Consider the following 24,719-nt stretch of genomic DNA (forward strand, 5'->3'; position numbering starts at 1 on the left):
GATTAGTTGTGGATTAAAAGGAGATAGATAGATAGCGTTTGTAAACATAAATGTCTCTTTCTGAGGTTTAAAAAAATGCTACACAAAAGCAGATATTATTCTATAACTAAACGATTGTTACCAAACTTTGTTGTTGCATGGAAAAAATCCCCGTGTGCAGCCAGTGTGGGAGACGTTGAAGATAAGCATCATCCCCACAGTTATAAACCACATGAGTTTACGAGCAGGTGCTGCTGTGGCTCGTCGCTGTGGTGACTGTTTCCCTCTGAAGCTTCGCAGGTTGGATGTGGAAGAAATCTCTCCCCAAAGCTGAGGTGTTAAAGCTTTGCAGAAGTGCCCCCGCAGACGTCACCGGAACACTGCACATCATAACAGGATGAGCGCACCGGATATATATTTTCTGCTGGCAGAGTTATCACTTTGATGAGGCTGGCGACGTCTCAGGTTTACAGGTGACAGCCAGGACAGGTGACACACGCCGCCGGCTGCGAACATCACAGCTGGCGCCTGGCGTGGCCTTCAGCAGGTCTAACCTTTTGCTTTGCCTCGACGTATCAAACGCAGACAGGACAGACGGCGCTTTGATGTTACCTGTCTGACATTTCTGTGTATTGACAGAAACTGAAGATGGTTTCGATTGCACAACATACTCGTACTTTTCGTGCTGCTATTCTCTAATGATTGGTCTCATGAAACAATCTCAGTAGACAGTTCATGAAGCTATTTAAGCCTCAGGACTCAGGAGCATTGTGTTTTCAGCAAGTACTTTAACCAGATGAAAATGCATCATGTTGCTGCTCATGCTACACGCTCAACGACTTGTGCAATGATTGACTTCTCCTGGGCACGTTTCAAAATGTAATTGGTTCTCTCTGTTTTTCTTCTTGTTCTGGCAGCACATGCTGCTACATTTTTTTCATTACTGGATCCAACTCACGTATTGTGAGCAAACACGTGTACATCTGATCATTGCTTATTTGTAGTATCCCAACATGAACTTGTTGTCAAGCAAGCAAGAGCTGTTGGATGAGAAAACAACTCCCATTCTTCTGGATTAATCCATCAATCAGAATGTCTTTGGTTTAATCTCCTGCCTCCACAGTCGGTGTCCTTGCGCAGGATGCTGAACCCTACGTTGCCTCAGTACAACAATTGTTTCGTGTGTGTGTTTGATAATGGATGAACAAAGAAAGATAGTATGAGTGTGACACCTACTTTAACGCACTTTGAGAAGTCAAACAAACTGGACAAGTGGTTCGAAAATAGTCTTTAAAATTTCCATTCAACATTTCCTGAGTGATCGTAACTAAAATAGATTTACAGACATTGAACCAACTAGTTGTCAGAGGTGGATATATTTGTCCACCTCATGTAATTATTTTGAAACACAAACATATCTTTATTACCTCCAGACATGTTGGGACAGAGATGGTGCACTGCTGCCCCCACATGGAAACCAGGAGGAACGCAGCTGAAAAAAGTATTTAATCCAGAAACTGTTGATTTATGAAGAGTAAACGTACGTGGTTTAAAGACTAACTGCTTAATTATATTTTAGAAGCATTTATTTGCTTTGAAAGCCTCACAGGAGGAGTTTCTTGCATAAAGTGTTGCAGGGTAAGTTCCTCCAATTGGAACATTCAGTGTGAATTTATTAGTTGTGGGAGCAAAGCAGAGCAACTCTTAAATGAAAATAATCTGCTTGGTAATTAGTTGTTTTGGTCAAAGGTTGGCTCGGGTAAATCAAAAGGAATCCCAGGACTTCCTGCATGTGGAAAATGTGAGGAAGTGGAAAACTTTGTCTTTTAGATGCTTCTGTGATGATTTCATTAAATGGACTGAACCGTTTTACCATGTGGGATGGATGCAAAGATGGAAAAAAAATGCCTTTTCACTTCAATTTTTGGTCTGTGATCATGGGAAAAGATGAGTTGTTAATGTTCCACAATGACATTGTGCCGGTGAGCCAGCACAGACAATACGTTCCATGCATTTTCCATACTTCAGGGTAGCGGGGGGACTGGATTCCATCCGAGCTGCACTCTGGTCGGCTCACCGGTCTATCGCAGCACCCAAGGACGATACAAGGACTCTAAAACTGAAACGGTTGCATTATTTATCCATTTACTCATTAACTACACATCATTCCTTGCATACACTTTGGAAAGAAAGTTTCTCTTTCAAGTTTTCCACATTTTGTTCTGTTTCAGAATGATTTAAAAATGGTTTCAATTCATTTTTCCTTCATTAACCTTCTAAACTATCCAGATCCTTTGGCATGTGATGCAGGTTACTAAGCTCGGGTGCATCCGACTTCTAACAGTGATGCAGCTACGAATACTGAACTAAATTAATTTGATTAATTATATTTAGGAAGGCACACCGGACTGTATAAGGTCTTAACCCATGACATCAGTAGAACTGCTTGTAAACAGGACTATGGAGTTGCAAGAATATTTCTGCAGCATTTAAATACCCGTAAGTACAGTAGTCTTCTTCATTCTTAAATGGAAGAGGACTGGAGCAACATGGGATGAAGAGACCTCGCCAGACGGGTAACGTGCAAGTTAATGGTGACCATGAATGAGATGCAAAGTTTTGTGGAGGTGGGCAAACCTTAGTCAAAGTCAAAGTCAAATTTATTTGTATAGCACATTTCATGTACAAAACAATTCAAAGTGCTTTACATAAAATAAAAGCATTGCAGCAGGGAGTGGAAGAAGCATTAAAAATACATAAAAGAATATAAAGAGAAATTGTAAACCATCAGCAGGCTTTTAAAATCTATTCTGTGACTGACTGGAAGCCAGAGTAAAGATTTTAAAGCTGCTGTGATGTGTTCAGATCTCTTAGTCCGGGTTAAAACTCCAGCAGCAGCGTTCTGGATGAGCTGCAGATGTTTAATGCTCTTTTTGGGAAGTCCAGTTAAAAGAGCGTTACAGTGATGGAGTCTGCTGGAGATGAATGCATGGATGAGTTTCTCCTGGTCTGTTTGGGAGAGGAAACCTTTAATTCTGTTGATATTTCTGAGGTGGTAAAAAGCTGCCTTGGTGACAGCTTTGATGTGGCTGCTGAAAGTCAGATCTGAGTCTATCAACACTCCGAAGTTACGAACTTGGTCAGTGATTGTAAGGTCCCGAGTCTCAAGATATTTACCAACGCTGACCCTCTTCTCTTTGCTACCAAACAGAATGATCTCAGTTTTGTCTTCATTTAATTGTAGAAAATTCTCTCTCATCCAGGTGTTTACTTCCTCCAGACACCGACACATGGAAGGACAGCCATCTTTGCAGCCCTTCGCAATTCAGACCATTGTGGCAGAGTGGTCAGACATGCACTAAAAATTATGGCTGGGCAACGATTCAAATTTTATTCTAATTAATCACATGATTTCCCTGATTAATCACGATTAATGACATTTGTACGCAAAATCCAAAAATGAATCCAAAAGTAGTGTATAGCTTTTAGCATTTAGCTTTATTTTAAATGTGCTGCCATATGAATGAAAGTGCCATAACATTTGTTGTGCAAACACACTTTTAACATCAGCATCTTTCTGTAGTTTTTATGTAGAAGCCTCGCTCCACTGTCTGTTTCCTTGAATGACTTGCTGCTATCAGTTGTGTGTTTTGCCTTTAAGTGATATTTTAGACTGGAACTACTACGCTGAGAAGACAATTCAACTTGGCAGTGTTTACAGATGACTTTGGTTCTGTCGACTCCGCCGTCTGGAAGAACTTTAAAATGAAAATGGCCGAGTAAAAGTTCCGTACCCTTCTCCATGTTTGGTGGATCCGCCGATTACTTTCTTTTCCGGTTCCACAGCAGACAGCAGCAGACTTTTACAAAATAAAAGCCTGTGACCAACAGACTTTTACAAAATAAAAGCCTGTGAGCAACAGACTTTTACAATAATAAAAAATAATAATAAAACAGGGGTGGTCCGTGGCATAGTGGGATGAGCAGGCGCCCCATGTACAGAGGCTATAGTCCTCGCTGCAGCTGGCCCCGGTTCGAGTCCCACATTAAATCGCCCTGTGCTGCATGTTGTTCCCCCTCTCTCTGCCCGCTGTTTCCTGTCTCTCTGAACTTTCCTATCCATTAAAGGCCCAAAAGCCCAGAGATGTGGACTCAAGTCACTGTGACTTGGACTCAAGTCGACTCGAGTTGCTGTTTTGATGACTTGTGACTTGACAAAAAATAAAAAAAAGACTTGAGACTCGACTCGGACTTGGAAGTTAAAGACTCTGGACTTGACTTGACTTGAGACACGATGACTTGAATGACTTGAGTGTTAAGCATCTAGCATAACTTCGAACTTTGTTCGCCATTTGAAGATCTATTCTGACCAGTAAGTGCTGTCAAATTAGCTAATATTATCCTGTTAGCTTAGTCGGTAGTTAGCTAACGTTAGCTTGATATGGGTGGACAGGTTGGACACATTGGCCAATGATGTTTACTGACAGCTACTTATATCTTGTCTTTTCACTTTATTAAGATCAGATTCTGCAGATAAAATTGCAATAATAAGGTGACTTGACTTGCCCAAGAAAAAATTACTTGGGACTGACTTGCACATTTTTTTTTTAAATAAAAAAATAAAACCTGTGTTAATGCGCAATAAAATATTTATTGGCATTAAATAATTAATGAGTTAACGCGATAATAACGAGCTAACCGCCTTACTAAAAATACATGACAAACTGCTGGGGGTTTATCAAAAGGCACATGAACGAATCTCAGACCACGAGAAACAGAATTTCATCAAACAAACATTGAACTGTTCAGTCACAGTTCCTCACAATGCATTGTGTGGATAAAACCAGGCGCTGAGCATAAGCTTAATATCATTTCTACTGTCAGTCCAGGTGACACGCCAGGTTAGAAAACCTTTTCCAGGATGCTCAAGGCCTCAGGCTGGGGTTGAGATGATCTGATGCATACAGGCAAGGAAACACAGGAAAAAGGCCTGAAAGTCATGGATTCCTCCAGCCACATCCCAGTTGAGCCTCTTTGGAGAGACAGCTGATCACCGACACTCCTCGTCCAATCGTGGTTGAGCTTCCTGCCAAAAGAAACTTTCTCAGGAAAGGCAGGTCAACTTTGCAACACGATTCCCAATAAAGCGAGCAGCTGGGACTGATGGCAAAAAGGATTCAACAAAGTAGGTCTGAGAGCGTACAGAAAAGTTTTTAATGAAAACACGTAAAAAACTGTTTTCACTTTGCCATGGAGGGGGATTGCTTGTAGATTTATGGAGGGAAAATGAACTGAATCCTTTTAAAAGTTGGGCACTAAGCTAACAAACTGTGGAACATTTGAAAGGGTTTGAAAACTTCTTTCAGTACCCTTCACATGTGGTTTTCCTTCTGGTTGACATCACCATCATCGGGCCTCTTGGAATATGTGAGTTGACTTCATAAAACAATCACAAACAAATACTAAATATACGACCATAACAGCCGATGATCCAAGAAATCTCAACAAATCCTTCAAAGATGAAAAATGAGTCATTTACAGTTAGAAGTTATCGCTATAATTAAAGTTGCTGCAGAGTGAAAATAAACCGTAAATGTTTTCGACTCGACATAGTTATATATTTATGGGTGGTTTTGTTTGAAAATTATTTTCAAAAGCAGTGTTGACACGATTTATTGCTCCGTTGAAGGAAAAGCTTACACTCAAAATTAGCTCTGCCAAAATGGTGTGAGGGGGCAGATTTGGATCCCCGACTCCTCGTGAGTTTTTGCTGGGACAGTCAGCGCTGAACACTAATACGCTCTGAGAGTCCAGGTGGCGTTACGGAATCCTTTAAACATGTCAAAACTCATTTTAATTTCACAGTTTACATGTGAAAGCCTTGTTTGCAGGATAATGACAAACTGTCAAAACACACAGCCGTGTCTTTTCTTTGACAAACTGCAGAGAGTCACATCCTGTTAAAAAGTCACTTTTTTCCCAGGGAAACTGGGAAGTTTGGCAGTTAAATACAAAAAGACTGTTACAGAATTCATCTTCAGACACGCTGGGATGCACGGATGAAATAATGAGCTGCTGCACAGAATACAAAGTACATATCTGTCAATCAAAAGCCATCCATCCATCAGCTTCAACTCTGTGTACAAACAGCTGAATTCAAAGGAATATACTGTGCTTCAGAGAGGATTTATCAGTTGGTTTAAAAGCATCTGAGATTATCTCCATTCGACCCCCTCCCTCAGCATCAGATCTGTGGCAGCTTCATCTGAAATTTAGTAAGACCGTACTAAAGTACGACTGTTTCAGCCAGCAATTTCTTTCACAAGTAGTTTGTGTGCACTGAGCAGCCCGCTGAGCGCTGTCTGAAAGGCTTTGAACATTTTGGCCATTACACGTTGGACATTGCAGTGAAAGCTTTTGAACTGGCTTTCGAGTGTGGCTGGTAAGAAAAGCAATAAGCACTTTTCTGCTGGAGTGCCTGGCTGGGCTTTCTCAGGGTGCTCCAGCGTAAATTAACCTATGATTCTATATCTTCTGCACGTCGTCTGCTGCTGTGATGGACTGACGACTTGTCCAGATTACCACACCAATGCAAGTGTCAGCTGGACTCCTTTTAGTTTAGTATGTTTACTTTTAAGCATATAACTTCACAACAAAGCCAAATGTTTGGAACAAAGTAAAGGAAACCATTGATCTGAATTTAAGAACAACACATACATGCTCGAGTTCCTGCAGGGTGATCTGTTTCTTTGAGTGCATTTCTACACAGATTATTCTACTTTTAGCACTATTTACATGCGTTCTATTCCAGTGAAATCATTTTGTACTCTTTACTTCTTTGTTGTTTTTAGTTTACAGAAACATTTAAAGACATTTGTGTGAAAGGGTAAAGGTTTTATGCTAATGAGTAAACAAAGCCTCCACTGTTTTCACGCTTGCCCATAACAGCTTATTTATTTACACTATTTATGCCTCTCCTCTCCACCCCTGCGGCACTAAACTGGCAAATTCTAACCAGAACAAAAGATCATTTTTAAGAAAACATGAACCTGACCATGAGGTCAAAGGGTCAAAAATGGTCTTAAAATGATGTTTTGAGTGAAACGATGTGTAAATTTAGTTTCCCTTTTTTTAACATAATGTGGATTAATCATGTTCAGTCCTGTTAAGTTATTTGGCCATTTAGGTTGATGCCTACAATGCTCACTCACACCTGCACAGGTGCAGCTGGGTGGCGACTGCAGGGCACTTAAAGGTGACACATCATGTCTTTTTATGCCGCTTTTTTAAGATGTTTGAAGGTGTCACTCAGTGGGGTTACATGGCACTGAAAGGATCGGATAATTGGCTAAATTACAATAAAACTGAGTTATTAAGTGCATGTAGACACCTTAATCTAGATCGGATCGGATTACTCGCGATTGGATTAAGTCCCCGAGATAGCTAAACCTGCTTGTAGACGCTGAAGCTCGTGGTGAATCAGACTTTGCGTTCTGCGCATGCTCCAGATGTTTTCCCGGGGTCGTGACCCGGAAGTCAAAGGAGACGATATTCCTGTTGTTGTCGCCGTCAGAAAGAAACAAACAACGCGATGGAGAATGCTCCGTTGGGCATCGAGTTTGTGCAACAAGCAGCTCATCACAGACCAAATGTAGAGGGACGTAGCTTCATCTTGCTCTACCTTCGCCATTTTCTCGAATACCTGAGTTGGATTTGATTCATTCACCGCCATATATCCAAGGATAATTACACCTGCTCAAATCATTATTGTAATTTAGCCAATTATCCAATCCTTTCAGTGCCATGTAACCCCACTGAGTGAGTTATATCTGTTTGAATGGTAGTCAAGGAGCTTCTGGAAAGGTTGAACCAACAAGACAGCAACAGGACATCAGGGAAGGGTTAGTTTCTACGTGTTCGTACGTACATTACCTGTTATCAGAACCCGGGCATCTGTTGTGTGGTTAAATGCAGTAAACGCAAACAGAATGAAGCTATTCCTCCAGTCAAAGAAAACACTCCAGATCCATATTTATATATAGTTACTCAATTGATATGAAAGGGAAATAGCTGATCAGTGTAGCTATGTTAGCAGCAGATGCTAGTAAACGATGCATTTTGATCAACTGTAGTGGATCAAGCCAGAGATGTACATAATATAACTCAGTAATGCACGTGTACCATTCATTTCTGAGTCTAAACATTTTGTGTTCACCTCAAATATAGTTTATCCCCTGGGATATATCCTCTGGGGCTGGTGGTAGATGCAAAGCTGGCTTCATCGGTTGAGCAGGGTGGTTGCCAGCAGGCGGGGCTCAGAGGTGCAGCAGATTTATCATGTGACATACTTTACAGACACAGAAATGCATCACCTTTAAACTCATTAAGAAAAAGAATTTTCTGAAAGTTAGCACCTTAAAAACTGGAGAAACTAGAGCAGTTGTTGCTCTACATTTAGAAACAGTGACCATGACAGACGTAACATGTAAAGATGTAAAATTCTACATGAATAAATACTAAAAGTGGGCTTATTTAGAGCCTCGGGTGGCTTCTGTGTTAAAAGCTCAGCCCCGACAGGATCGAGTAAACTAAGTGTTAGCAACTTCCTCCTCTGGCAAAAACACCAGAGAAAGCCTCTGTCCCATTTTAAGGAGCCAACGTTGAGATGCAGAAACTCGTCCAAGGTATCTCACCAACAGAGGGAAACAATTTGAATCCTTCCTTCCAAAACAAAAACTGAATTATCTTGCTTGGCAGAAATTAAATTTCCAGAATGTTCGGCTCTACATGATTAACTGAGGAAAAAAAAAAAACTGGTACTAGAATCTCCCAGTGGAAAGGTTACTTTCATACTGGATTTGGAATTTGAACTTTTCATCAAAGGGCTGTGATTGAAGTTGTTTGAAGCCCTTCTGGCAACGCAAAGCTCCATGTGCTGACAGCAAAATGCCATCAGTCGGAGGCAAAACGTCGCCTGGTGAGTTTCTCAACCCTGTCAGAAAACACAACTCACCACAAAGCTCATGGAAAGTGCAGAAAAGTCTTTCAGTACAACTTTGATTTACAGTTCAAATAGTTGGGACATGTTAAGCAGTAACACGTTGCAAGTGTTTGGGAGCAACATGTTTTCCTTTTCTCACTGTACATGGTTTCAGCTCCTCAACATTTCAGGGCCTCACTTGTGAAACCTCTCTTTCCAGCTAGCATCTCTGACCTACTTTGTCCTGCATTGGGATGTGTTGGCCGTGCTCAGGGGTGCCGCTAGGGATTTTGGGCGCCATGAAAATCATTTTTACTGGGCCCCCAAACAGCCGGCCAGGAGGTCGGTGAAAATTTGTGATGCTACTGTACATAAAACTACGCATTTTAATGGTATTTCTGACTATTGTTGCCATATTTGTGAAAAAAGAACAACATGACAGTTGAGGTAGGTAAACACTGAAATGGAATTCATTTATTTGCTGCAACACTGATACACTGATACTCTAATTCTAAACTCTAAATTTAGGCTACCTGAAAAATACAAAACATAAACGTAACGTTTCCAAAACAAATAAAGTTATTGTTACCAGTAAATTGTAAATAAAATATATTTGTGATTATAAGTTAGTTAATAACTTAGTGTCATATTATTTTTTTGCCAGTATTACAATTTTATTAGGGCCTCTCTGGGCCCCTCTTAATCATGGGCCCCTAGAATCCTTCTCATTTTACCCCCCTTTTCGGCGCCCCTGGCCGTGCTGGATGAGCGAGCTGTCTGAGGTTGTAGGGACTCGGTTTGAACTCTTTGCCATCATGTGATCGGGCTGGTTGAGAGTTCAAAGGAATAATCTGATCTGGCTTTTGAGGATGAAGAGCGTGTCGAGTGTCAGTATGGCATCCTGCAAAGAGCTGAACGACGGGGCAAGAAGGTGGAAATGTACCGAAACGTGTGCTCTGAACTGACGGCAGGACAAGTGAGAAGTTTGCTAAATTTGGCCAGATGTTCCTGCGGTTGGTTTGTGGACTAAAACCACATAAGTGGGGTTGTTACATGAAGGCAACAGAAGTTAAATGAAACAAGGCCATTACAGAGAAGTGAAAAAAAACTATCCATGTGGCTCTGCTGCACTGACGTTTCAGTTCCTGCTTAAAATATCAGATAATCCTGTTTCCAAAATAGTTGCAGGTACATTTTACAATACCTAGTGTTGGAACTATTTATTCCTTATCTTCATTACTTTGAATTTTGTTCAAATTTATTCTTGGGTTACTTTATATTTTGTAGTTTAATAATTCTTTTTTGTTTGTTTCTTTGTTTTAAGTTAGACAGGAAGAACTGTGGGTCCATTCCCCTATAAATATAGGGACTGGTATAGGACCAGGAGGGATGGGGGGGCTATGTTTTTTTTTTACCAGAGCAGGAGAAGCAGCAGAGGACAAAAAAAATTGGATCTGTATTATTTGCTTGCCAGCTGGAAAACTAAACCGTCAAAACGCAATCTTCAGGTATTGGACATTGGACTTACGAAACCCAACCCCAGTTCAGTAGTGGCTTGTTTGAACTTATAGGAATGTTTGGTTTGACAAACAATCGCCACTACACCTAGATTCTTTTAATACATCCACAGTGTGGTTTGGCATCGTCTTGCTGAAATAAGCAAAGCCTTGCCTGAAGAAGGCATCTGTACATGACGTACACATTGTCTCGCACGCACCTTCACAAACGTAGTTTCCTCATGTCGTGTGCGCTGATGTACCGATGTAGGCTTTTTAATTGTGTGATGTACCGATGTAGGCTTTTAAATTGTGTGCTGATGTACCGATGTAGGCTATTAAATTGTGTGATGTACCGATGTAGGCTTTTAAATTGTGTGATGTACCGATGTAGGCTTTTAAATTGTGTGCTGATGTACCGATGTAGGCTATTAAATTGTGTGATGTACCGATGTAGGCTTTTAAATTGTGTGCTGATGTACCGATGTAGGCTTTTAAATTGTGTGATGTACCGATGTAGGCTTTTAAATTGTGTGCTGATGTACCGATGTAGGCTATTAAATTGTGTGATGTACCGATGTAGGCTTTTAAATTGTGTGATGTACCGATGTAGGCTTTTAAATTGTGTGATGTACCGATGTAGGCGTTTAAATTGTGTGCTGATGTACCGATGTAGGCTTTTAAATTGTGTGATGTACCGATGTAGGCGTTTAAATTGTGTGCTGATGTACCGATGTAGGCTTTTAAATTGTGTGATGTACTGATGTAGGCTTTTAAATTGTGTGATGTACCGATGTAGGCTATTAAATTGTGTGATGTACCGATGTAGGCGTTTAAATTGTGTGCTGATGTACCGATGTAGGCTTTTTAATTGTGTGATGTACCGATGTAGGCTTTTAAATTGTGTGATGTACCGATGTAGGCTTTTAAATTGTGTGATGTACTGATGTAGGCTTTTAAATTGTGTGCTGATGTACCGATGTAGGCTTTAATTAAATCTTATGCTGAAGACAAGCCGCATGGCAGCGCTCCTTTTCAGTGTACATGAAACAAGCTCGGGCTCAGAATACTGTCTTTCTGGGTCACGTTTGTTTGTTTGTGTGCATGGTGGAACATAACTTGCATTTATGCATGCTGTGGACTGAATTCACCGACTTCCAGCTCTGTTTTTAACGTGCTGTCACAGGACCGGAGGATTCTAACCACTTCATTTCTCTGAGTTGCTTAAAGACATCTTGAACTTTGGATCAGTCGGCACCCCTCTGATCAGAAAGATAATTACAACCATTTGCAACTGTAATAAACTACATGTGACCTTAAAGATGAGCAGGTGTTAAGGTCAGCTGCTGTTATATATCAGGCTCAAGCCTTTCCCCACACGGTATTTCAGAGTTTTATCAAGCTGCTCTTCATCCATGAGGTTAATGTTAATGCAAAATCTACCCTCATCCTGTCAAAACTGCCTTTTTTCAGCTGAGCTCTTGATTGCAAACACAGCCATGACAGACAGTGGCTGCTTCAGATCAAAGCTGGTACAATCTGCTAATAATTTAAGATCGTATGAGCTCATCCAAATCCACCAGAGACCTGAAGATACACCTGACGACCAGACCTGCACAGACCTGATTAAAGAGGACTTTTTGAGTTCATTTTGCAACTGAACCTGAAATATTCCAAGCAAAAAGGCATACAAGAGACCTCTTTATTGGATTTATTAGGTTGTATTCAGACACTCAAAACCGATCAGCTCATCACTAGTAATGCTGTTTTACATCATTAGAATTCATGGAGCTGTAAGAGAAGACCACCAGTCAGGTTAATTATGCTACCTGCGTATAGCCGTAGGTTAGCGAGTCCAATACAGTCCGTCATATAAAATCGAAGGGCAGTCAACAATGATTAAAACATGATCAACACTGTGCAACGCAGTAAAAGTTCCTTTCAAACACAACCATGGACCTTTTTTTTTTCTGAGGAAAAAAAAAAAAAAGTAACAAGACACCAGAGAGGGATTTTAGTTAATAACACTACATATACCTAAAAAGACCACCACTGCTTTACATTTGCCCAGTTTGTGACAAGGTCGAGCATGAAAAGAAAGAAAGAGGGGGGGGGGGAGAAAAGAAAAGAAAAAGCGGACTGATGTTGAACTGTACAATTGTTCGGAATCTCTAGATAAATTTCACGGTGAGCCGATGAGCTCTGCAAGCTGTACTAAAGGAAGAAGACAAAATTGCACCAACATTAGAGTATACGTTTGTTTGTTTGTTTTTCCCACAGACTTTTGACAGCAGGCAATAATCCAGATTTCTGTTTGTGTGCTTTCTGATCTATTCTAAAAACAACCCCCCCTGATCTGATGGATGGCGACTACTGGCCTGAATGGAAAAAATTATTTTTTGTTTTTGTTTTTGTTTTTTCTGGGACTTCTGCAAAGACACCACAACATGACGGCGTTCTTTAAACTGCACGGATAAATATTTTTTCAAAAACAGCCACACGGAGGCATGAAGCTGTCGGTTACAGTTCTTCTTCTTCTCTACTCGCTCAACTTTAAAAACTGCAACTACCAAACTTATTCCCCCACTTTTGCATCAGGAGCCTTGATGAAGGCGTCTTCTTCCGTTACAGTTTCGAGGCGGGAGGTCCTTTCCTGGCACGAGCTCGACAGTCTGAGAGGCCGTGCATCTCAAAATGGGAACAATTTAGTCCCCGCCCCCCCCCCACCCTGAAAAACACTAATACAGGCAACATCCAGTCAACCCTGCCCAGTGACAAATGAGAGCACGCCTTCTCATCTTTTGGAAAACTCACACACAATCACACGCTCACAGGTTTCTCACTCGCTCGCTCGTCTGTCTCAAACGGTGTTAGTTTTCCAACTAAATAAGAGATAAAAATGTGTTGTTGTTTTTTTGGTTTTCTTTTTCTTTTTTTTTTTTTTTAGGGGTTGTAGTGATACATGCATCCGTTATACTGATATACACTTCTTAAAAAAAGTTAAAAAAAAAAAAAAAAGAGAACATAAACAAAAAAAAAAGGTATTAGAAATGCAGCTATACAGAGTCTTTTAGCTATTCCAGGGGAGTGAGGGTGAAGGTCGGGTCTGACGTCAGGAAGCCCAGAAGCCCGATGTCCAGGTGTTGTTCGGTTGACAGGTGGGAGCGGAGGGGAGGGAGGTCGTGTGTGTGTGGAGAAGAGGAGGAGAAAAAGGAGGATGAGGAGGAAGAGCTGGGTTAGTTACTGCAGCAGGAACGGCTGGTGGGCTGAGCTGTCTCTGTCAGGTCCACGCCCCGGTTCCGTCCGCTGCTGGTGCCGGCAGCTTGGGGCTCGTTCTTGGGTAGCTTCTTTGCTGCAGGGACAGTAACAAAGCACCAGCGTACGAGTGCATTAGATCAGTGAGTAACTCACTGATGGGGCAGATGCGCGTCTCTCCGACTCAGTCTTTTCCCTGCTAGGCTTAGCATTGCTAAGCTAAGCTAGCAGAGCAGACACACAGGCTGTGTTCAAAACCACATACTTCCATACTGCATACTCATCGATCAGACAGTATGCAGAGCGTTTACCCACGATGCATTTCGATCCCGCCCGAGCCGAAATCAGCCGGCCTGAAGCTGATTTCACTTAAGCTCTAATCTCTGTAAACTTTAGCAACATTTGAAACATTTTCAGGCGAGAAAGTAGTCGTTTAGATCCCCAACGTGTTGAAAACCTGACAAAATACCGGCTGTTTACAATTTTGTTCCCACGAATTCGGCACTACTAAAGCTAGCCGTAGGGAGCAACGCACTTCCGGTTATTTTCACAAAATAAAATACCCGTTGCCTTTTATCATAGGGAAAGCCATTACCATACAATTGGTGCTTTTGTTTTGAAAACAGGAAGTGAACCGACCCTTGTTGTAGCTAGCTTGAAACTGCCGTTTTGACAGGAAATGACGATCGGCGACGTCACGTTACGTTGCATCTTGGGTAGTTTGAGTATGAGTAGTGACCTCATGATGCATACCCAACATTTCGCTTACTCAAACTCGCATACTAACTCAAAAAGTTAGTATGCGAGTATCCCTCTGGAGTCATGGGTGTAATCGGCCGTTTTTGATTACTTTAGATTTGACCTTTTATATTTCACCTTAAATTTACAACCTCACGTGTGACTTTACGGTCATTTTTTGCCACGACACACTGTACCAACACAATCATGCAAAAAAAAACAACATCCAAAAACCCCAGCGGGCACTTTCCTTAGAAAAGCCCGCTTTTACCGTTTCTTCCTGCACCAAACGTGACGACAACATGGCGGAAATCATTCATCGTATGTCTGGTTTTACTTGGCCTATCGGCACAATTAAAAAAAATGTTTAAAGTTTGAAGTCCGCACTTTGAACACAGGTTGAGACCTTTTTTGCTGCTAACCCATCTTAAATCGGTTGGAGGTTGATGCGCCGGCGTGTGCGTCGACTCCAGAGGGTTAAAGCTGTATTATTGATCATCATTTTGAGACATTTACACAGTTTGTGTGAACCGAGTCATGAAAGACAGACTTGTGCTGACATTTATGATTGGAATTCAATATCTGACAGGGCTTCAGTGTAAGTTACAGCAGCGTATTCAAATAAGCTAAACAAACAGTGAAACGCCCTCAAGGTGTATCAGCTCTGGCTTTAACCGGACCAGTTAAACAGAGATAAAAATGCATTGCTTATCTTTTCCTAAACACTTTTCTTTTGTCTCATTGTAAACGTGGAGACAAGGAAACGTTAAAAGGAGAGTTCGGCCTTGTCTACATGATCCCGGATATAAACAAGTACTGTTTCTATATGTTTTGTGTCACGGTTTTAGGTTACCGGGAACAAAACTCTTTTGAGTGGACGGTGAAGCTGAGTTTATGCCAGTTATATATATTTTGCCTGTTATAGTGTGGAACAGACAGGCCACACTGCATTAGCAACTAGCCACTGCTCTCTAGTGGACAAACTGTTCATAACTCAAACTGCAGCCAAAAGAAATGAGTTTAAAAGAAGAAAATAAACTCTTAGAGGTGACCTGAAAGGACCCGAGAGCTCAGCTGAGACTGTGTCTCCTCCTACACGACTCACAGCAATATTCTAACTATTCACCTTTATCTAAAGAAGACAATATTCCGATTACTTACACACGCTGCAGATAAGATATCCCACTTATATTCATGCTTCCATGTTACAGAGCGTAGTCTGATTAATGACTTACACTCACGGTAAAAAATAACCCCAATTTCATCACAAGTGAACCTGGCAACTCCGAGTTTGTCACAAGATGAAACAGTGGCCTCATGCAGGCTTTGGTGATCAGAAACTCACGTTTATACGACAATTTCTTATTCAGAGTGAGGTTTTAATCAGGTTAATATCAGAATATTAGTGTTTTTCTGTGTACATAAATAAATAGGATCAGTTGTAGACAAACAAAGAAACATTTTATATGATAAATGTTACACAGTGTGTAGCTAAATACCTTTTATTTATCTGTAAATTTGTGAAATTAGCATTTAGCTGCTGCTAACAAAACATTTCCATCCTTTAGTGGCTGAAATCAAACGCTATCAGGAGGTATTTAGCATGTTTATGTACCTTTACGCCCTGATAAACACACTGATGTGACTCATGTGCTCACATAGTTAGTAGTGTTAGTGATCAGCTCTGCTTGGAAAGTCCACATATTTTTGAAACTGGATGGTACAACAGTGGGGAAACTTACCAATGGCCATGAAAATCTCATTCACGTTCATAGAGGTCTTTGCTGATGTTTCCATGAAGAGCAAGCTGTTGTCGTCTGCGTATGACTGTGCATCCTGAGAAAGTTCAACACCCGGATATTCTCGAGTTAGTTCAAACCAAACAAAACAGGAGCAAAGCAGTCTACAGGATGGAGGGGTGACCACACAGACATGTTCAAAATGAGCCTGTTTTATGTTAACTTGCACAGAAACACACACAAATTCCAGTTTATTTCTGAAATGCTCATGTTCTTCTTAGATCCTTAAGAAAATGAATGAAGATTTGAAAAGGACAAACCTGGAAATCCAGAGCTCTCTTGTTTGCAAGATCAGCCTTGTTCCCAGCCAGGGCTATTACAATATTTGGACTGGCTTGTCTCTGAAGCTCTTTAACCCAATTCTTCGCCCGTACAAATGACTCCTGGCAAAGAGAGCAGAGAGGGGTGCCTCAGTTAGTGAAAAATAACAATAAAAACACGAGGATAACAGCCTGAACAGGATGAGAGCCTGAAGGAAGAATCATTAGGTCGATGCTTCAGAAGGCATATCGAACAAAAAGGTCAAATGAAAGCAGCATTCTTAGCTGGGCAAGATGCAAAGTCGTACATTCAAAATAAATAAACACATGAACTCAAAAATGAATCGAATACAGGATGAAGTTTGTTACTTGCTCCTTTGGCCTCATTTCTACCCACTGGATACAAACCTTATTGGAACAGAGAGAGGCGTAACGTAGCGAGACGTTGAGATCTATGCAAACAAAGCGTACCTGTGCAGAAACCCTGACTCATTGTGCAGTCAGTGAGCAGGTGTACAGGCAGCTAGGTGCTGAAAATGAACTGTCACATTTAATCCCACGTCATGGCCGGGGGTCATAGCCGGGGTTCCTCCCCTACAAGCATAACCGCATGTGCACACAACCAAGGGGCAAAAGCATGGGTGGCAATCACAGGATTGCAATAAACTGGCATCCTCATCATCTGTAAACTCCTACTTATTTGATCATGAAATAAGTCGATCGTAAAAGTAGATTTTACAGTTCAGTTTGATGGAGGTGTTATTAATGAGTTCAGATGAGTAAACGCGTTCATGAAAAGGCTTTAACAGAAATGACACCTTTTGTAAATATACCGTACATGACATGAGGGACAGCTAGCTCAGGCTGGGTCGGTACCCGGCTTGGATCTATATCAATCATATCAATAGGTTCATTATCAGAGATGCACAGACATTTCTGGACCTCTGCACCATTCTTTCTCTTTAAGCAATTTTATTGAGGGAACAATCATGGAAATTAAGACCTCCACAATATAAATTCGTCCTCTTTTTTCTAATTTAAAACACACAAAATAGATAAATAAATAAATAAATACAAAAGCAAATTAACATAACATACATAAACATAAATATCCTGTCCCCCACCCATCTCCCCTCCCCTGGGGCTTATATTATCACTTCAAGGCTTGTGTTAATTCAGCTTCAAATTGAGTTATCAATATGTTGTAGAAGGGGTTGCCAAGTTTTATCGAATCGTTTCAGTTTGTTTGCTAGTAAGAACCGTATTCTTTCCAGATGAGATCATTTTACCATTTCCTCCAGCCACAACTTGACAGATGGAACCTCTGTTTTTTTCCAAAACCTCAAAATAAGTTTCTTCGCTATGATAAGAGCATAGGACAACAACTGTTGTTGATATTTATTAAACTGAGAGAGCTGATCGGAAACACCAAGTACAATCAAAAGTGGGTCTAGTTTCAGCTCCTTATGAAACATATCAGCTAAGGCTTTAAATATGCAAGACCAATAAGGGAATAATTTAGTACACAAACACATTCATTAGCCCAGTAGCATGCTCACTATGCTCACTAAGCAGTTGTTGTGCTGTCCTGTGGGTTAAGGTCACCTGTGTATTATATGAGATTGCTGCTGCTTGTGTTTTTTTGTCTGTGTGTTTGTTCTCTGCTTGTCTGCTTACAGGTGCTCCTGGTGCTTCTAAGGTTGGATTCCCCACAAAAGCCGTGAATCGTCTTCAGTTTTGTTTTTACAGGTGTAGCAGCTGGTTGTCGGATTTTTCATTGTTTTTTATGTTTGTCTCTTCATGTTCCTTTTTTTCTCTTCTTCGCTCTCCCTCTCTCTCTGTCCCCCGGTCCGGTTCGGCACTATTATCACATCATGTTAAATATTGTAACAAAAATAAATAAATAAAAATGAGGAGTTGATGGGCGTCAAGGGGAGCTTTACATTCATAAAGCTTCCCTTGGCATAGCAAATGTGTTTAGCATAAACGGTATTCAGATTCCAATTCTGCTGCCATAATGCTGGACAGGACAAGGGAAATTTAAAAAAAAAAAAAAAGTAATTAAACATGTCCTAAAGTGTGCAATGTCAGAGTTTTGAAGTTTAGTGGCAAAAAAGGTTTATGTGTTATTAGTCGCTGTCGGGGCGATTGACACACGTTATAGATCAGTGGGTGCGCGTGCATAAAGATCAGCTGTAATCATCGTGATTTCGTTGACAAACATATTTTTTTGACCTATTTATATTATGAGAAATTATGTGAAATTTGATCAATGACGAGTACACTAGTATGTTGTCCAGTTTGCATAAAAAAAATAGTAAGCTCAATAGTTTCTGTTTAAAATAAGGTGTTTCAACCGCCCCGACAAGGCGGAGCGGGGTGAAGTTGGTTTTATATTCGACATTCGCCTATTTTCCGGCTTTGTAATTGTAATTGCGTCACGAAAACCGCACCAATTAGCCTCAGGATGGTATTAATTTGTACAGAAAACCAAGACTAACATACCACAGGCTTTATCAACTCACCAAAGTAAGCCTGAAAGATCAGAGTAACCGCGCCGAATATACTTCTAAGTGAACTACGGCAGCCGGAGCGCTTAGGGACCGTCGCAAAAGTGCAACGACTTTTTTTGTTCTCACTGGATATTCAACCAATGAACACCAAACCACTTCTGATGGGTTTGTGAACTCACTATAAAGCTTTCACAGCCTTTTAGTTTCCAGAAAAATCATTTTAGGTAGAACATTTACTCAGTGTGCATAGTTAATTCCATTTTAGACTTTTATTTTGTATTAGCTCTCTTGTTTTTAAAGATATCATCACCAAACCACTTCTAATGTGTTCCTGAACTCATTGTGTACTTCCCACACCCTTTATTATTAAGGACAACCTTTTCAAGTTTCTCAAAAAGGCATAAGTACTCACTGTATATGATCCATTCATATTTTTCATGAAGTTGAGTTTGAACCTGTAAATATTTCCTATTATAATTGTTATCATTGGGTTTTAATGACAAGATGAGGTTTCCTTATAAGCCCACAAGGGTTTCTGACATCTCCAGCACACATTCCTTTTTTTTTAATTTGTTGTGTTTTATGGTGTATTTTTTAATATATTTGAATGAATGTGTGCAAATCAATCAAATAAAATAACATCTGCACTCGCACAAATTTACGCCGCGTTAATTTAACCCCCCCCCCAATAGTTTCCAAAAATTCTGTGGGAAACACTGTGGTGTCAGTTTTATGCAACAGTAAGTGCCTGCGGAGACTTTGCTGCATTTGGGACTCATGACCTCAGAGTCCATCTATTTTCTGGACCTGGATCCACAATCCTCTGCTGTTGGTTAGAGGACTGGGACTGAAATGCACTGAACAGTTGACTGCCTTGTCATCTCTACTAACTGAATTCTGCCCCCTGATTGTGTGCACATCTCTGTGATGATATTCAGCAGTTTTAAATAGAATAAAACCCGAATAAAATGCCGCTTAATATTCAATCTGTGCTGTGAGAAACAGCATTCTCCATCCTCAAGACGCAAAAGTCCTGACACTTGTTGTGAGACTCTTTGTTGTTGTTGAAATATTAGAATGACACCAGGATATTTGTCCAATGCCCAGCTTGAATATGATGATTCATGTTTAAAAAAAAGACGTTCACTGAATAAACGATCACGACGGGCTTTGAAGCTAACACCAAATAGCATTTAAGCACTGCAGGACACACTGAGACTGAATGAAAGACAGAGCCATGGCTCATGTCTCAGGGAAGGCGTGAAGCAATTAACATAACATAAAAACATCGCAGTGACAGTCGTGTGCAAATGATGCGTGAAGGCTGTCCTGGCACGGATAAAACTGCAGCATGGATCAAAGAACTGGGAGAAAACCAGACTTCAGGAACTCCCGGCCTGTCAGAACCTCAACTAATGTGTCAGAAAAAGTCCTTATTTTTGATTTTCTGCTCATTTGTTGCCATAATTGTCTATAAAGAGCTGTTGTTCCGCTGGCTCATTTCAATGCATCAACTTTTTTACGAGGACTTTTATGGACCATTCATAGTTCCACAGCTTTGCCAAAAGGATGGATGGGGAAGAACAAACAACTTTTTTCCAACATCCTCATGCAAACCTAAACAGGCAAACAATCCCACTCTTTCATTCATCTAATAAGATAAATATGTGATGATATATCAGCTGCTGCAACCCTTATAGGCTGTTGTTTTATTCCTTTATGGCTGTTTGCATATGCAAACATATGTATCTGTAATGATTAAACCACATGGAGGGTTCAGCAAGTTCTCTTTGTACAACGAAGTCTTTCTTTGGAGCGTGCTGAGGTGTAACCTTTTATCATCAATGACCCAACTGTACATAATACGTCTATAAACACTTTGCTTTAGAGTGATGAGTCATTTCAATGAGTCAAGGTACCAAAATAAGCTTCTTCTGTTTTTAGATTAACCGCTACAAAGAAATTTTTAGGACGGAAACCCCCACTATTTCCTCATCTGGTACGACATTCTTGTGCAAACTGGTAAAGATTAGAGACGAGTCTGCAGGTAACAACAAGACATGAAACCTGACTCACCTCATTGGTTATATCATAGACCACAATGGCTGCTTGGGCACCTCTGTAGTACATGGGAGCCAGACTGTGGTAGCGCTCCTGACCAGCTGTGTCCCAGATTTCAAATTTGACTGTTGTGTCGTCCAAACATACTGTCTGAGTCAGGAAGGCAGCTGCAGGGGCACAAAGCAGAGGAAAGCAATGACAACTGAGCAACGCAAAGTGCATTTCAGTGAAGCCAATGACGGCCAGTGCCCGAAACACACAGGAGGATTATCTGCTTGACTTACTCTGCATTTGCAAAATGGAGCCCTGGTAATATCAAACATGTTTACACTGAACATCCAACAATCAGATTGGATGGGTGCTGCAGGAAAAAGTAGGGAGGGATTCACTGAAACAGTTTTAGTGTGTGGTGTCTTTAGAGAGACTCACAGGAAACAATGATCCGTTTCTAACAGATTCTGAACTGTTTACCAAAAAACACCCTGATATGTATTTGGATTCTAAATGTCTTCTTTGTTGGCATGAGGAGACTCTGAAAAAAAAAGCAACATAATGGATAGAATCTAATTCGACCAGACAATGTCCAAGAGGAAGTACGTTTGCCACTCACCACATTATGTCTCCAACGGACGGTTTTAACCTCACAGAAACGTACCTGAAACTACGAGTGCATGTCTAGGAATTCACCTTAACATTTCTACTGTTCCTTGTTTCGCTCAGACATCCAAATGTCATTCATCAACTTACACTGTGATCTTTAAAAAAAAGCCCTGTACTCTTTGCAAGCTCTATTGGCAAGGCTGAATAAATAAAACAACATTTTTACCCAGTTCTTTAGGGCCAAATTCTTGTTCTTTAATGCCACAAATCTTGACTCAGTTGTCACATTTCTGATTAACAACTGTCTGGACATCTAGACTCTTGTGACGACTGTCTGTGTGCAGGCCTAAACACTCATGCACGAACAAGGAAAGGCCACAACACCAACTTAGCAGCATACATACCTCCGATTGTGCTCTCTTGGAATTCATGAAACTGACCCTTGACAAAACGAAGTACGAGACTCGACTTTCCCACCGCTGACTCTCCTAAAAGCACAAGTTTGAATTGGCAAATCTTGTTGCCTGCATTAGGTCCATTGGGTCGTGTGGCTCCGCCTCTACTTGCCATGTCACTCTGTCTGGTCTTTTCCACTGAATGCTGCTGCTGTGGGAAAAAAACTGTAGAAAATACCTGAGCAGGAGAAAGAAAACAAAGGCAAGTGTCAGGAACACATGAAAAGAATCTAAATGGTTCAATGATTGCCTATCACAACAGAAGCTTTAATTTCTGTTTTTCTTAAAAAAATAGCCTAAACCTGATATGAACAGCCAAAATGTAACTTATTAAGGTGTCATACCTGATTAGTCTAAATGTTTAAACACGTGTGTACAGTTAAAGCTTTTCTTGGTATAATCCTATTAGCATTCCTATAGACTACAAAGCTGTAAAATTCTCTCAAACTGAAGTGTGCGGGCACATATCTCACTTTGTTAGGTAGTTGAGCAAAGCTATTGAAATTAAAAAAAAAAAAAATTATTTGGTTGTTTTAACAATATTTATTTTTAAGACTTGCTTTCCAAACCCAGATGGCAAAATCTACGGAGGAGGATTTGCTGTGGACACACCAACCAAAAGTTTCCCCATTGCCAATGTTGCTTTGAAGCTGCTCCAAAAAATAGTTGGTTTACAGCCAAAACTGCAATAACAGGTTTGGTAAAAAAAAAAAAAAAAAAAAAAAAACATACTTAATGAAGCCAGTTTCCTGTTTGAGTGCAGGCCTGTCATTTTAGCAACTGGTGTCACACAATGAGCATTTAAACTTCAGGTAAAGTTCCCAAATATCTGACTGGTACTGCAACTAAAGAAAAAATATGTGATCTGACTGCCGTGGCGTTGGAAATCTCCAACAACAAACCACTGTCAACTCATGTGGGTGGCTTTCTGGTATGCGAGGCTGACTGGTACAGGATGTATTTTGGCATCAATTTGGGCACATATGAAGTAAAACAGCTCATTAACCATGGTTACAGTTTTATGAGTACCAAACTTTAATTTTATGTGGAGCAACATCATTAACCACGTTAGAAGTGACAACAACAACAACAACAACAGAGCCTCTGTCACTGAGACAGCTAAGTGCCCGGACTATCACTCCAAAAATAATTGCCGTCAACTTCGTCGAAATCGCGTTACGCCACAGATAACCACAAATAACCTGTTATGTTGTTGCTGACTAGCTCGAATTAGCAGAGTAACAACTGTTAGCAATGACAACATAGCTAGCTCCTTGGCTGAAAGTGTCTATCCAAAAAGCCAACCTGTAATGACGCATGATTCAGTCCGTGTAACTATACTTTTAACGTACACAACTGGGTTATACACACTAGATATGACATGTATATATAACGTTTGCAAATGTCAAAACTCAGATGATGCAGGTTTGGGTGTGTACAGCTAATGACAGCTAGCTAACGTTGGGCTGCTTGACGCTAAAGTAGTTAACTACCTCATCAGTCACTAGTTTCAACAGCAGTGTTTGTTATATCGAAAGGTTATTACTGTGTTATTGATCTTAAGGTACCGACTCACACAGACTTTACCCACCGTTCAACGTTAACTCACACTGCTAACAAGCACGGCCCTTCGACTGTCGGCTAGCTAACGTTAGGCTAGCCAGATAATAGACGCTGGGCTAATGTTGTTCAGCTGCGGCCGCATCGGGAGGAGCCCTCTAGGTAGCCTTTAGCCTGCTAAAGCTAACATTAGCTACTCACCAACCGAAAAGAGAAGCCTGGAAAATGTGAATGGTGTTTCCAGGACAGTGTTTGTAGCACTTCAGTGTCTGTTCACAGTGTGTCGAGTATCCAGCCGGCTACAGTAACGTTAGAATTCATAAGGCTCCGCGGTCTTCTTCTCCCACTTCTTTCAACTTCCCTTTTCGCATTGTACGAAGGATGATGATGACAGATCGTATGACTGGAACTGACAATCGCCTGCGTGTCAGCAGCCCGGACCAATCATGTTTTACGATTTATTCACTACAGCGTGTCTTCCAACAAAATAAATATAAAGAAAAAAATAGCAAATATGATGAAAGAGCATTAAAAAAAACACCAGACAATGAATGGGCCCAAAAAGCGAATTTATTTTAAGTTTGAAAAAAAAAAATAAAAGCAGAGTGAAAACTAAATCCATCATAGTGTAAATACTCATTAGCAAGCCACTTAATTGTAATTTAAATTTTCAAATTTTTCCACATTTAGAAAATAAATCTAAAACAAGTGTGACGATGTCTTCAGTTCAAGTTAATAGTGTTGCTAGGCAACGGAACTTAAACAAGCACTTAACGTTTGGTCGCTAAAAAGTTCCTTCAGCGTTAAAAACTTTTCCCAGAAGTCTGAACATCTACAGATAAAGCTACAGGTAATAGATAAAAGCAGGTTGACTTTCATGCCAACCGAAGATGAATTTGACGCACGGAAATGCCTCTCACCGGCTTAAAAATACAGACAAAAGCCAAACCATACCGGTGAGTTAACTTTTAAAGACCGCAAGCTAACATGGTAAGTTAGCTTGAGACGGTTTGACCAAATGGA

General features: G+C 40.6%; 1 protein-coding gene across 3 annotated transcripts; it reads right to left on the bottom strand.

Annotated features, from left to right (window-relative positions):
• Nucleotides 1–12,143: 12,143 nt before the first annotated feature.
• rab5ab (RAB5A, member RAS oncogene family, b) lies at nt 12,144–24,113 on the bottom strand. Of its 3 annotated transcripts, none has more exons than XM_075466242.1 (6): nt 23,902–24,113; nt 22,086–22,314; nt 21,097–21,248; nt 16,508–16,630; nt 16,191–16,284; nt 12,144–13,807 (listed from the first exon to the last, which is right to left on the bottom strand). In XM_075466242.1, the coding sequence occupies exons 2-6, from the start codon at nt 22,249–22,251 to the stop codon at nt 13,692–13,694; spliced, it is 651 nt and encodes a 216-aa protein (XP_075322357.1). In that variant the 5' UTR covers nt 22,252–22,314; nt 23,902–24,113; the 3' UTR covers nt 12,144–13,691. The 3 variants fall into 3 exon arrangements, with proteins under 3 accessions (XP_075322357.1, XP_075322356.1, XP_075322358.1); XM_075466241.1 differs by having other exon boundaries at nt 23,898–24,112; XM_075466243.1 differs by lacking the exon at nt 23,902–24,113 and adding an exon at nt 23,728–23,783.
• Between the last annotated feature and the right edge of the window lie 606 nt (nt 24,114–24,719).

The sequence above is a fragment of the Odontesthes bonariensis genome, chromosome 5, assembly GCF_027942865.1.
Source record: "Odontesthes bonariensis isolate fOdoBon6 chromosome 5, fOdoBon6.hap1, whole genome shotgun sequence".
NCBI classification, from domain to species: domain Eukaryota; kingdom Metazoa; phylum Chordata; class Actinopteri; order Atheriniformes; family Atherinopsidae; genus Odontesthes; species Odontesthes bonariensis.

What these genes read in the sequence shown, in the direction of transcription:
- rab5ab (XM_075466242.1), bottom strand. Translation starts at nt 22,251, where the DNA reads ATGGCAAGTAGAGGCGGAGCCACACGACCCAATGGACCTAATGCAGGC. An exon ending in AGAGAGCTCTGGATTTCCAG is followed by an intron (nt 16,285 to 16,507) that starts GTTTGTCCTTTT and finishes GAACTTTCTCAG; the next exon opens with GATGCACAGTCATACGCAGA. An exon ending in TGAGATTTTCATGGCCATTG is followed by an intron (nt 13,808 to 16,190) that starts GTAAGTTTCCCC and finishes CTGTCCCTGCAG; the next exon opens with CAAAGAAGCTACCCAAGAAC.